The 12,823-nt window shown below is 39.2% G+C and overlaps 1 protein-coding gene across 2 annotated transcripts; it reads left to right on the top strand.

The window, feature by feature from the left end:
* Positions 1-411: 411 nt before the first annotated feature.
* On the top strand, positions 412-7,680 carry PLPP6 (phospholipid phosphatase 6). 2 transcript variants are annotated; one of them, XM_075182680.1, is made up of 3 exons: positions 412-640; positions 1,213-1,681; positions 6,134-7,680. In XM_075182680.1, the coding sequence occupies exons 2-3, from the start codon at positions 1,237-1,239 to the stop codon at positions 6,493-6,495; spliced, it is 807 nt and encodes a 268-aa protein (XP_075038781.1). In that variant the 5' UTR covers positions 412-640; positions 1,213-1,236; the 3' UTR covers positions 6,496-7,680. The 2 variants fall into 2 exon arrangements, with proteins under 2 accessions (XP_075038781.1, XP_075038780.1); XM_075182679.1 differs by lacking the exon at positions 412-640 and adding an exon at positions 653-719.
* Positions 7,681-12,823: the final 5,143 nt, after the last annotated feature.

The following is a 12,823-nucleotide window of genomic DNA, read 5'->3' as shown; positions in this document are numbered from 1 at the left end:
AAACTCTGTCCTTATCCCCATGTTATCTAAAACCGGGCCTGACTCTTCGTTGTGCTATATACATGATAGAATTTCCGAAGTGTTCTCATTTTTACAGGTAACTAATTTTCACCAAATGGCAGGAGGCAGTGTCAAAAACTTGGGAGTCAACAGATTTCGACGATAAAATGTATGAGCCTCGTACAAAGAGAAGATTGTGATTTTAAACGACCACGTTTATTACACTTACATCGACGGTTCTGTTCACTAACAAGCTTATTGCAATTAATACGTCAATATTATTATGTCCCCCCACCGCGGTACAGTCCTACCCACCGTAAGGTTACTAATGACTTATATCAGCGCAGCTTCCATTCATAAGATGGCGGCTATCAACCAATCAGGGCAGTATGCTGTGTGCCAGTCACAATGTGTCTGCTTCACCTTCGCTTCACTTACGTGCTTAATATCTCGTCTACACACTTCACAATCGCAATATGGCTGCAGTTAAGGGCTTTCCCTGTATTCAACCAACTACAAAAGAAGTTACGGGGACGTTGCCGAGACGTAGATGTTACGCTTGGTGACATCAGAAAACGTGTTTTCTAGGAGACGTGGGTGTTTATGAGTTTGCTCCCGGAAACTGTGCTTGCGTTGCAGGGTGAGTATTGGCTCTTGTGCCGAGGTCAGTGACATTTCTAAGAATGAGTGGAGGTATCCGCTGCACACCAAGCGCTGAGGTCGTGTTACAATCACCTTCACCTCATTGTATAAACTACCCCTAATCCATACTGATATGTATTGTTATAGTGTGTCATTTCATTTGAATGCGGTCTATTCTACCAATACTTGTTTTATCATTTAGATCCTGTGTCCTGATCTGTCAGTGCATTTTGCACCATAATACGTCGCCACCACCATCTCTTGCACTATACTTTTTTTTTTTTTTATAGTTTTATTATTATGTCTCTCCTTGCTATCTTGCTAACAAAGTGTTCACCTAATGCCACCATTGTTTCTTTCACACAAATAGCTATGTAAAGTGTAAACACAATTTTGCTTCAGATTTTGCTATAACATCAATACACTTGTTTTTTTTTTTCTTCCTGATTTCCCTTTGTTTTTGTTTCCATTATGTCTATCACACAAAACCCACAATTTATAAAATTGTAGTATTTATCCTAAACGGTAATAATAAGGACACAAACATTCTGTGTTGTCTTATGTGTACAGGCCAGTAGTGGTACTACAACAGAGATGCCTAGTCCAAGAGTCACAAGAGCAGCCAACTCCAACAATTCTAATCCCAATGGAAGATTTGAATTCATGTCTCTACTGACTAACAGGACAAGCGTTTCAGAACCGATGACAACTCGTATTCGAACATCAGACAGTCCAGTTCACCGCAAGGACTCCAACTGCACTTCTTCACCTCAGCAGCAGCTTCCAGAGGAAGACTGCATGAAATTAAACCCATCTTTTCTTGGAATTGCACTTAGGTCACTGCTGGCTATTGACCTTTGGTTGTCCAAGAAAATGGGAGTGTGTGCAAGGGATGGTTCTTCCTGGGGTAGTGCCCGTCCTATGATGAAGTTAGTGGAGATATCAGGCCATGGTATACCCTGGATTTTTGGCACACTCTATTGCTTGTACAAAAGTGACAGCTCAGCTGGACAAGAGGTCATACTTAACCTGCTCTTTGGTAAGAAAAATTTCAGTAGTGTTTACTGTATATGTAACCTAGGGGTTTGCAAAATTCTTAGGTGCTAAAATATTTGCATACTCCTATTTGTATAGCGAACATCTGCTTTCAACTGTCCGATTGTTCTTAATTGTCTGTTATTAAGTTTGCGGTATAAGGAGATTTAAAATTATAATGCTGAGTCATATTTATTGTCACCTCTACCCCTAAAGGTTAAATTCTTACCTAGAATCAGTAGACAAAGTGCACATTAAGCACAATTACCATACAACAAAATATAGGTGCACATGTCTTTATGAGCTTACAAATAAAAGTAGTAGGTAAACATGAGATGTATAAGGGAATAGCAACATACTCCGTTTGATAATGGTATGTGTAGATTTAGAGTTAGGAAAAACATTCCTCCAAATCGGGGAAATTAAAACCTTTGGAAAATATCCAGTAGGCACCATACCATGCTTGGTATTTAAGTGAATGAAAGAATTAAGTGTTTGCGGTTATTTAAAGTATTGGGTTGATTTTACTTGTCATGTGTCTGTGTATATAGTTCTATATCAGCAGAGGTCACACATGAACCTTCCTTGGACATGCCTTGGTGTCGGTGCACACTTACATAATTTGAACAAAAAATTCTGAGGTTTTATCCCAGTGGTAGGCTAGCTACACACTGAAGAATTTTCAGACCAAACTGTAATCTCAAACGATTGTACCTACAACTGAAAGTCCGATCAGTCTGACGATTCATGCATACACACTGACACAATTTACCTTCAGATCTGTGCTCTTCATGTGGTCCTCTAGTGTTCAGAGAATGACAGCACAATATTTATTCGTTCATTATTGTCACACTGATTAAAACCGCCTTGTTATAGCTAGCCACATGCCCTAAAGAATTTCGTTAGCTTCTGTGACTCTGAAACGAAACATTCTGTCTCAGAACGAACAAATTAATTATTTCTTCTACAGCACTCTACATTTATTCACCGGGACATTCATCATCATCATTTATTTATGTAGCGCCACTAATTCCGCACGCTGTACAGAGAACTCACTCACATCAGTCCCTGCCCCATTGGAGCTTACAATCTAAATCCCCCAACATATACACACACCGAGAGAGACTAAAGGCGATTTTAATAGCAGCCAATTAACCTATTAGTATGTTTTTGGAGTGTGGGAGGAAACCGGAGCACCCGGAGAAAACCCACGCAAACACGGGGAGAACATACAAACTCCACACAGATAAGACCGTGGTCGGGAATCAAACTCATGACCCAATGCTGTCAGGCAGAATTGCTAACCACTAAGCCACCGTGCTGCCCACATTCATTGCTAGCATCGGCTGAAAAGAGCTGGACTCTGTAAACTCTATGGAGATCATGAGCAAGAGTGCATACAAACTACATGATTGGTTGATGATTGGTCAGAAAATATTAAACCGAATGACCAACTAAATGAAACAATGATCGGGACTTTGGGGCGACTTCAGATCATCATGTCACTATACACCCTCACACGATACCTGGCCAAACAGTCGAATGTCTGCTGATTGGAGGTTTTTCGTGCAATTATCGGGCCAGTGTGTACCTAGCCTTACAGTCCTGGAAGATAATAATCTTCAAGGTTGATACATTTTTTTATCCTGACACTTTAGAGTGAAATTTGCTGTCCTATGTCTCTGTCTCCTAGGAATCTGTATTGGAAGATACATGCTTCTTTAGAGCTTGTTATCTAAATTATTCCGTTTTTGGAAGTTTTAGGACATGACATTTTTTATTACTCTTTAATAGGCTGACTGTTGTTACCATTTAGCATGCTGTGGATACCAGTCCTTTCATTGCAGCATCTGTAACCATGGAAGTAAACTGTAGAAAGTCAGTTATTCATAGCCTATATGTCAAATGGCTGCAAGAATATGTGTTTTTGTTTTTTCATTCCAGCATCATGATTTTATTTGGACAAAATTATTTTGAGTGGAGATACTTTTTAAGTTGACAAAAAGTTTTACCTATCTGGGTGCTGTGGGTTTATTGAAGCAATATGCTTATGCCTTGTTATATTTGAAGTTCCGGGTTCTTGTGTGTCAGAATTTTAGAAGCTTTTGACTGCCTCTACAGATAAACCCTGAGTTGCCACGTGCCCTATTGGTGAATTAAATATTCATGGTGAAAACTGATGAAATGCCAGTGCTGGCAATGAGCACCGACCACTGTATGTCTAAACTAAGGTATAACTTGTGATGTGTATGTACAATTCATCACAGGTACAGTGGCTTCTGCATGTAACATACGCAGGTGGCATTAAATAGTTGACTTGTCACTGCTCACCGCATGGGCGTTTATACTCGCTGTGATGATTACCCAAACTGATAGTCATACACGATATGGTAACTTGCTCATTTCTTTTGCTTTTGTTTTTTCTGCACTGACCACAGCAGGAAGAGTTACCAGCAAGATTTTATAAAGAGAGGGAGGGGATATACTAGAGTGTGAATCCCTCATCACATTCCAAGATGTTCCTGCTCCCTACGCGCTTAGTAGCCCTTACTGCTCTTGTTCACTCCTTATATACTGCAATGAAAAGGTTGTTAACAGGGCTGCCACTTCCAGCCTGACCCTGCACACGAGCTCTCTTCCTTTTTTATATGACACCAACAAGATCACCCGCTGAACACTGACTACCATATGAGCTACAGTACACAATGCAGAGCATGGAATCTCAGAATAACTTACTACATACAGCTCGGAGGAAAACCTCACGTACACAGGCAGGGATGCCCACCCTTTCTACTGTTGGTCCACAGTTTGTCTAGGTGTCTACTTTAAAACCAGCATATTGGATGCTTCCGTTTTTTGAAGTCCTATGTTTCTCAGTCTTGCACAATTTCTTTTCTTTATTTTCATACAAATCTTTTATTCTGCAATTTTCTATCTGATTAGTTTGGGATTAATATTTTAGTTTTCTGTGTTGTTATCCCTTCTCTTGCAGATTCTCATACCATTCTTTTTTTTCTCCACACTTTAGTCAAGCAATTTCACTGGTGTGTGGAGGTGGGGGGGGGTTGATGGAGTGAATTAATTTACTCTTATCTGTACATATTTTCTGGTCACTCCAAACTAGCACCACAAGTGTCTGAGAAATGCATCCTCAAAGCAAACAAGAGGCTGAAAATCATTATTTCTCAGGCAACATGCAAAGCAAACCTTAAAATCTAGCTGAGTTATTGAAAGTAATATTATATTTAGGGATGTTCACTCCTGTGTTTTGTTTTTGAATCTATATTTTTTTACAAAAAAAAAACCCTTAATATTTTTTCATTATTATTATTGCAAAGTATTACAGTACCCCACACACTACTACTTCTTAATGCCACCTGGCAACGAAAATTTTCTGGGGAGAACACTATCTTTATTGGTGACTTTGCAAATAGAATTGAAGGGATAGTATGCCTTTTTGCAGGTGACTCAAAGATATGCAACTGGGTAGACTATCTAGGTAGCTGAGAGGAATGGTCAAGAGGGTGGCAACTACAGTTTAATGCCAAAAAATGCAAAATCATGCACTTGAGTCTCAAAAACCCAAAGGCTAATTATAGTATTAGCGGCACTATAATGGAAGCTACTGAGAAGGAAAGGGATCTAGGAGTCACTATTTCAGGTGACTTAAAGACAGGTAAGCTATGTAACAAATCTATGAGAAAGGCAAGTCAGATGTTTGGTTGCATAGAGAGGTATCCATAGAGGAATCCATACCAGAAAGAAAGAAGTAATAATGCCACTGTATAGATTATTTGTTCGACCTCCTCTAGAGTACTGTTTAGTTCTGGAACCCGAAAAGACTAAAATATGTATAGTTTGGAGGGACATGATATATTTGAAAGTTTCTATTAGGAGTTTTAACAAGGTGCAGGAGGGAAATATTCTTCAAAGGTGGAGAACTAGGTGGAGAACTATTACAGTATGAGGACATGCAATGAGCCTGAAGGGAACTTGGTTCAGAGGAAAATGAGGAAAAATTACTTTGCAGGAATGGTAGTGGATAAGTGAAATAGCCTCCCATTAGAGGCTAATACGGTAAAGCAATTTAAACATGCTTGGGACAGACAGAAGGATAGCATTACAAAGAACTAATAGGTTAAAAAATGGGCAGACTAGACAGGCCAAGTGGGTCTTATCTGCCATCAAATTCTATGTTTAAGCTTTGTTTCACCCTATAAATGCATACAAATATCTCTAAGCAGATGCAATGATCCTACTCTAACTATGGTGAGGTGTCTGTTTTCTTAAGTTGTTAAAATGCCAATAAATTCTTGCCTAAACCAAGCCTAAAAGTGGCATTAGTTATCTTTGGTGTAATTATAATTAAACTGAAAATAGTTTTATTTGTTAGGATTGTATGCTGCATGTATGTATACAGTTATTTTATTTACCAAACATATTTTCTTTCTCACAGCACTACTACTGGATATCATTCTTGTAGGGGTAGTGAAAGGAATTGTGAAGCGTCGACGACCTATACACAATCGCATGGACATGTTCGCTACCTTCTCTGTGGACAAGTATTCCTTCCCTTCAGGTCATGCTACAAGAGCAGCAATGGTGTCTCGGTTTATGCTTAACCACTTGGTACTAGCTGTGCCAGTCAGGATCCTTGTGATGCTTTGGGCTATTGTGGTTAGTTTGTCCAGAGTCATGCTGGGTAGACACAATGTAACTGATGTGTTATTTGGCTTTTTCATGGGGCACATGCAATATAGTTTGGTTGAATATCTCTGGCTGTCGCCAAACACTTTACCTGCCCTATTCAAAATGTGAAGTCCTTTAACAGGTGGTGGTAATTTTCTTTTTCTTTGCTGGTGTCAGCCTCATTCTCATTGCCAATGGATACAACTAGATTGTCCAACACATCTTGAAGCTTTTTGTACATGGACCTCCAATATATCTCTGAGGGGTCAGACATATACAGCACCTAGGCAAAAAAAAAAAAAAAAGAAACTAGCTGATATAAGAACAGATTAGCAGACTGCACTAGCTATAAGCAGCATTGCACTTCAAATCCAACATTCATTCTTCTGCAGTGTTGGTCTTTGAGCCATGGACATCACACACTTTTACAGACAAATCCAAGTGGTGAAAATGGAAATATTAAACGTTCTACTGTTTCTTCAGCTGGTGTTTTTTGGTAACTTATTTTGTATTCTATAAAAATCAGTATGTTTGATTTTGTTTTAGTTTCAATATATTTTTAAATTGCTCATAGACAATTCTAAAGAGTTTTGATTAAGAAAAAATGTATCCTGTTTTAGTAGAACTTTTCTGTGCTGATGTCAATGGTTTGTTTTCATATAAAATATCAAACTTTTGTGATTTGTTTTTTTTTTCTGTTTTGTTTTTTTTTACCGGCAAGCAAAAAGTCTTCATTGTTGTATGTTCCTTTTTATGGGGGTTGTGTTTTTGAAAATGACAATCTAACATAATTGTCTAAGAGCCTACTCATTCATTGGGATTGTCTTAAAAAGATCGGGGTAATTCTGGTTCTTCGGAGGAAAGAATATCTGGTTCACCTGGTACAGTTTGATATTTGCACCACATACTTTCCACCAGCATAACTTGAACTTTAGCCACGCTATTGCCAGCTAGCCTTAATGACGACATGCATGAAATATTCTAGTGCAGAAACTATAGGGAAACAATGTATATAAGCAGTTGGGGTTAAGTAGTAACAAAGTGCTAATATGCTGTAACCCATAGCATGCAATCAACAATTTGCTGGGATCCACTGTGTGCAAGTTGGAAAATTTAAAGCAAATTTCCATAGAGTTGAAATGAGTTTTGAACTTTGGTAAAAAATCATCCCAATGTCTAATTTTTATATTTTGTCACACTTAATAGAAGCAAGTTTGATATAAATTGTTTGTTTGTTGTTGCAGAAATGTAACAAGATATGTCACCATTTATTAAAATTTTCTGATTCGACAGTAAAACCTATTTATAATTTTATTATTAGTTGATTTTTGTTATCTACCTTTTCTTTGTATGCTTTTTGATTTATTGTGTAATGTAAGTGACGCCACCATGGATATCTCTATAGGATGTTTGGTGTTTCTGCAGCATTCTTGTATTTTAGGTGAAATATATGCATCTGACATAATGTATTGTATATTCACCTGGCCAAACTAACCAGAAAGCAGTCTGTGTGAAGTACAGCGTTTAACGCTTAAAGTTGCTGCTCCCACCACAGATATCCTTAACAGATATTTTAAATGATGGTTTTGGTACCAGTGTGGTTTCGTCTGACAGGACCATTTAAAAATGATGAGCCTTTTTTCACAGCAATGCTGTTTGTGGAAATGTATAAATGTACATCTATGTACTTATACCTATGCTTAATCTATGTGTAAATACTAAATAATATTAAATATGATTTATCTTGTATACATTATGATTAAACGGTTGCATCTCATGTGACATAGTGGTAAATTAGGACATTACTACTAATTTCTCTTCAGTTGCGTCTATGTGCAATTGTGTTTATCTAACTTAATTTTTCTTCTTAGACTCTCTGGGCCTGAGTCATTAAGGAGAGCAAATGAGTAACTTTGCACCCGGGCAAAACCATGTTGCATTGGAGGAGGAGGTAAATTTAAAATGTGGGGACAGATTTTTAGTTGGGATAGGGCATGTCCTAGGTCAACTTTAAATTTTAGTGTAAAAATAAAGCTATCAAGTATTTGTGTGCTACATGAAAAAACAGCCTGTATTTTTCTTATGTGCTAAATAATAAACTAATTTGCACCCCTTGGATTGTAACATGGTTTGTCCCAGAAAACATTTACTCCTTTTTTTTTTTTTTGCCTTACTTTCCTTAATGACTCAGGCCCTCTGACAGCCCTAACAAATAGTTAACTCATTGGTCAGTTGAGTAGAGAAAAGAAACTGTAACACCTTCAGAAGATATTTAATGTGATTCCACATTAAATGGTCTCTTTTTCCTTTCTCTCCAGCTGAGTACACAGTAATGAGTGCAAAGAGGTTTTTTGTTTTATTCCTATTCCCTTACCTAGATGTTTCCAGATTGGATCCAGAGTGTCCCGCTGTCGTGCTATAAGGAATGCTAACTGGGAAAGTGTTGGCTCCTTGGGCTGTTGGTTCCTGCGATAGGCAGCAAATGCGAGGTATACTCCTTGTCTCTGAGACTGAGGATTATGAAAGAAAACACAACCAGTTACGTCATCAGGAGATCAGGCCTACATGTGTGTCGGAGGTGAGCCGCACAGTGGGCGATTCAATCAGCTTTTACATTTGTACATTGCTTGATGGTTACTATGAAAGGGGCTTATGTGTGGACTGTTTCTTTCAACACAGGGAGGACCCAGCTCAGCTTCCTGAACAAATTCAAAGAATTAGTGAATTGGATGATGAAATCTTTTGTTACAAAAGAACATCTGTATGCTTGTCGTGGGATAAAAGAGCCAGGTCACCGCTGGTTTTTAGATCTGGATGATAAGCCATTGCCCTCTACCTGTGGCTCTAGATTCCCTTGGGAAGCATGAATGGCTGTCTAACAGTGAAGCAGAATAGAGGATTCCCGATCATTTAACATGACAGGGGCGGATTGGGAACTTAAAGTGGCCCTGCAAAAAAGTCTGAAAGTGGCTTCATGTAGGCGAGGCCAAATAAGTGGTAGGCGGGGCCCTGTATGTGTGTGCGCTCACTGTGTCCCTGTGCCCACATTATGTGTGTCCTGTTCTTGTCACTTTTCCTACCTGTGGATGCTGGTGTCTTTAGCTCAGTTACTGGGGTACATGAAATTTAGAAAACTCCCAACGAGCACCGGCGTTAAATCAATAGCACACACGTTTCATAATTGGGCCTCCCTCCAGCCCCATTAAAATAATAATATTCACATTTGATAAACAGAGCTATTTCCCTCCAACCAACTCCAACTTTAAATTAATAGGATATTTATTAAATGGGAATACTATTTCCCTACCTCCAAACAGGCCCGGTAATAAACAGCATTTAAGTTTATTAAATATAACCATTTCCCACAACTATCCCTGGCATTAAATAATTCGTATTCACATTTAATAAATATCTTTCCTTCCCAAACTCAGCCCCACATTCAATTAATAGCCCCAAACCAGCATTATATTGAGAGTCCTGTCTCCTCATCTTAAATTAATAGGCCCCACTATTAAACTAAATTGCCCCACCATCACCCATTAGTCACCACCTACCCCACACCCCCATTTCATTGCCATTATACCCCTGCCCTTATCCTCATTTCATTGCCGTAGGCCCCACTGGCATCACCCCATTTTCATTGCCAGTAGCTCTCCTGCCCTCAACCCCACTTTAAGGTCATAAGGTTCCCTGTCCTCACCCCCATTTCATTGCCAAAACACACACAATGCACCCACACACTACACTGACATAAGGCCCCCTGCCCTCACCCCTGTTAGTGACATAAGCCCCCCTGCCCACACACATACTACATTAACACACACTACATTGACATAAGGTCCCCTGTTCTCATCCTCATTACATTGCCATAACACTGACACATGCTACATGGACATAAAACCCTCACACTTACCTTATTCCAGCCGTGCTTTCCGCACTGTACACATGGTGCGACACCTGTCACGTGATGCATGTTCCACGTGATCTTTGTTTATTATTGCATAGGACGAGGCCAGACATGGGGGGGGCGGGGTTTAAGATAAGTTCTGCGGCCACAAAAAGCAAGGACCAGCCACAACGCTGCTCCGCCACTGGCACCCCTGATTCGGGAGGCTCCTTGTGGAACCGGAATTGGTTGTACTAAGACTCTAGCTCCAGAAGTTTTGGCAAACATGCACACACAAGTGATTCAAGGCACATGGTGTCAGAACAAAAGGAAACTACACGTAAACTTTCTGAAAATGAGTTTGGTGTGCAATTCAAGACTTTAGACCTTCTGTATGTATGTCAGAGACCTCCTGCAGATCCTTTCCGACATCCAAACTATTGATATTTATAAACCGGCAAAGAAACACCAGTAGTAGAATCATGATGGCAGATCTTTTCACAATTATAGCCTGTATAATGTAATATCTTTTTCAGCACATCATGTAGCAGGCATGAACAATAGTGTGGCAGTTTATCTCAGCCGGTATCTAATCCATCCAGGAGAGTGGACATTGCACAAAGAGATATATCAGCTGCTGATAGAGAAGTTTGGGAATCCTCAAATAGACTTCACGGTAACAAGTCACAACACCAAGACAGATCAGTTCTATTCCCATCCCATAGAAACTCCAGAGTATAAGGGATATAGAACCGGATGAGGCATTTGAGATTTTATCAAGGGTTTCAATTTCCTACTTTTCTTCTCATTGCACGCCCTTTGAGGGAAAATCATTAGAGAAGCAGTGGAGACAATAGCGGCCCTTCCATTTTTGCATCACTTGCCATGGTTTGCAGTAGCCTGGGGGATGTTTCTGAATCGGCATTGGCTTTGCCACTTTAACCTTCTATGACATGGAACAGTTTTTCACTTGTATTTGCCCTCTTGATCGAGTGGTGATTGCTCAGGTGCAAGGGGTTCTCTCATAGGATGATTGATGTGTTATTGTAAGCCCAAAAGTAAAAACTGCATCTGTAATTTATTACAGGATTTAGAAAAAAAAAATCATCCTTTTGATACAAACATAAATCAATCAATTCAGTCTCTGCTAGCATAGCGCAATTTATTTGATTTTCTTAAGGAAGTCTTAGAAAAGGGGCTTTTGTGCTTAACACTGTGACATCAAATGATCTTGTGCTGCAGTTTTTCCAAGCAGTAAAAAGTTTGTCCTTGTATCAGACCTTTTGTGGGATCTTAATCTTGTCCTGCAGTCCCTAGTGTCATTTCCTTCTGAACCTTTATACAATGTCACCCTTAAGTGGCTCACACTCAAATTATTATTTTTGGTGCCAATCACATTTGCCACAAGAGTAGGAGAATTACATGCTTTAAAGTGCAAAGAACCGTTGTTTTATTCTGAGAAGGAATTCTCCTTTTTACTTAAGGTAATTTCCAATTTTCGTATTCATCAGGGCATTATACCTCTCTCTCTCTCTTCCCATAGCCACCCAATGAAAGCGGACAATTATATACTATGGATATTGTCAGGGCAATTTCTATTTACCTTTCAAGAACAAAGAAACTTGGGAAGACTGATCAGCTTTTTTTCCTTCCGGTGGGAACTAGTTTAGGACCTGCCCCAGGAGATGAACCAGGGTGGTGGCAACCTCTTGGACACGCAGTGCTCAGGCTTCAGCGAATGATCTTTGTAAAGCAGCGGGATGGTCATCATTTCACACATTTAGTGGACATGATCTTCTGGATGTAATATCTGCAGATGCTTAGTTTGGAAGAAAGATCCTTTAGGCCGTTGACCAATAAATATTTAATTTGCTTTACAATACCGGCGTTTATTAACTTCATGAGGCCATCGTATGTTTATACTGCTTCGGTACATCCCATTAATTAGGACTGCCAGGGAATTTGAGAAAGAATTAAACTAATAATATTTACTGTTAATTTTGTTTCGACAAAAGACTCCATGGCAACCCCAATATTATTTTTCAGGGACAGCTTGAGAAGTTACTCAGGCACCTAAGGAGTCACATTATATGCCTACTGAATGTGTCTCTGTTCAACTAACCAAGGAGTTAACCATTCATTAGAGCTGCCATGGAGTCCTTAGAGGAAATTAAATTAATGGTAAGTATAACTTATTCATGGTAAGAGTTTTATTGTTTTTTAAAAACCTTAATGAACAGCCTCTTCTCTTGTATTCTCCTGTTCCAACAAGAAAATGGTCAGTAGGACTGAGTAGTGTGCTAGATCGATCAGATTTGCTACTAAATTTCAGTTTTAGTCTGCACCTCCCAAGAAGACTGGCTCAGCAGATTGATTTATCATTAAAGGGGCACTAATCAAAGCGACACATAATATTTTGAACTTGTTTAGTGGTTTCATGAAGCTATGTGAAAACGTTTGTTTGCTAATTTAATGTTAGAGCCGCAACAAGGTTTCCATGTTTTTTTCTTTTGCACTTTTTTTTTTGCTGTGGGATCTTAATCTTGTCCTGGTGGTCCCAGTGTCAAGTCC

Source organism: Mixophyes fleayi, chromosome 8, assembly GCF_038048845.1.
Source record: "Mixophyes fleayi isolate aMixFle1 chromosome 8, aMixFle1.hap1, whole genome shotgun sequence".
Taxonomy (NCBI): domain Eukaryota; kingdom Metazoa; phylum Chordata; class Amphibia; order Anura; family Limnodynastidae; genus Mixophyes; species Mixophyes fleayi.
Note: the sequence above shows the minus strand (reverse complement) of the source record. Positions and strands in the feature narration are given on the sequence as shown.

Excerpts from the sequence above, each read along its gene's own strand:
- PLPP6 (XM_075182679.1), top strand. The coding sequence starts at position 684 with ATGAGTGGAGGTATCCGCTGCACACCAAGCGCTGAG. Across the intron at positions 720-1,212 it reads GCTGCACACCAAGCGCTGAG|GCCAGTAGTGGTACTACAAC; the intron begins GTCGTGTTACAA and ends TTATGTGTACAG. Across the intron at positions 1,682-6,133 it reads CATACTTAACCTGCTCTTTG|CACTACTACTGGATATCATT; the intron begins GTAAGAAAAATT and ends TCTTTCTCACAG.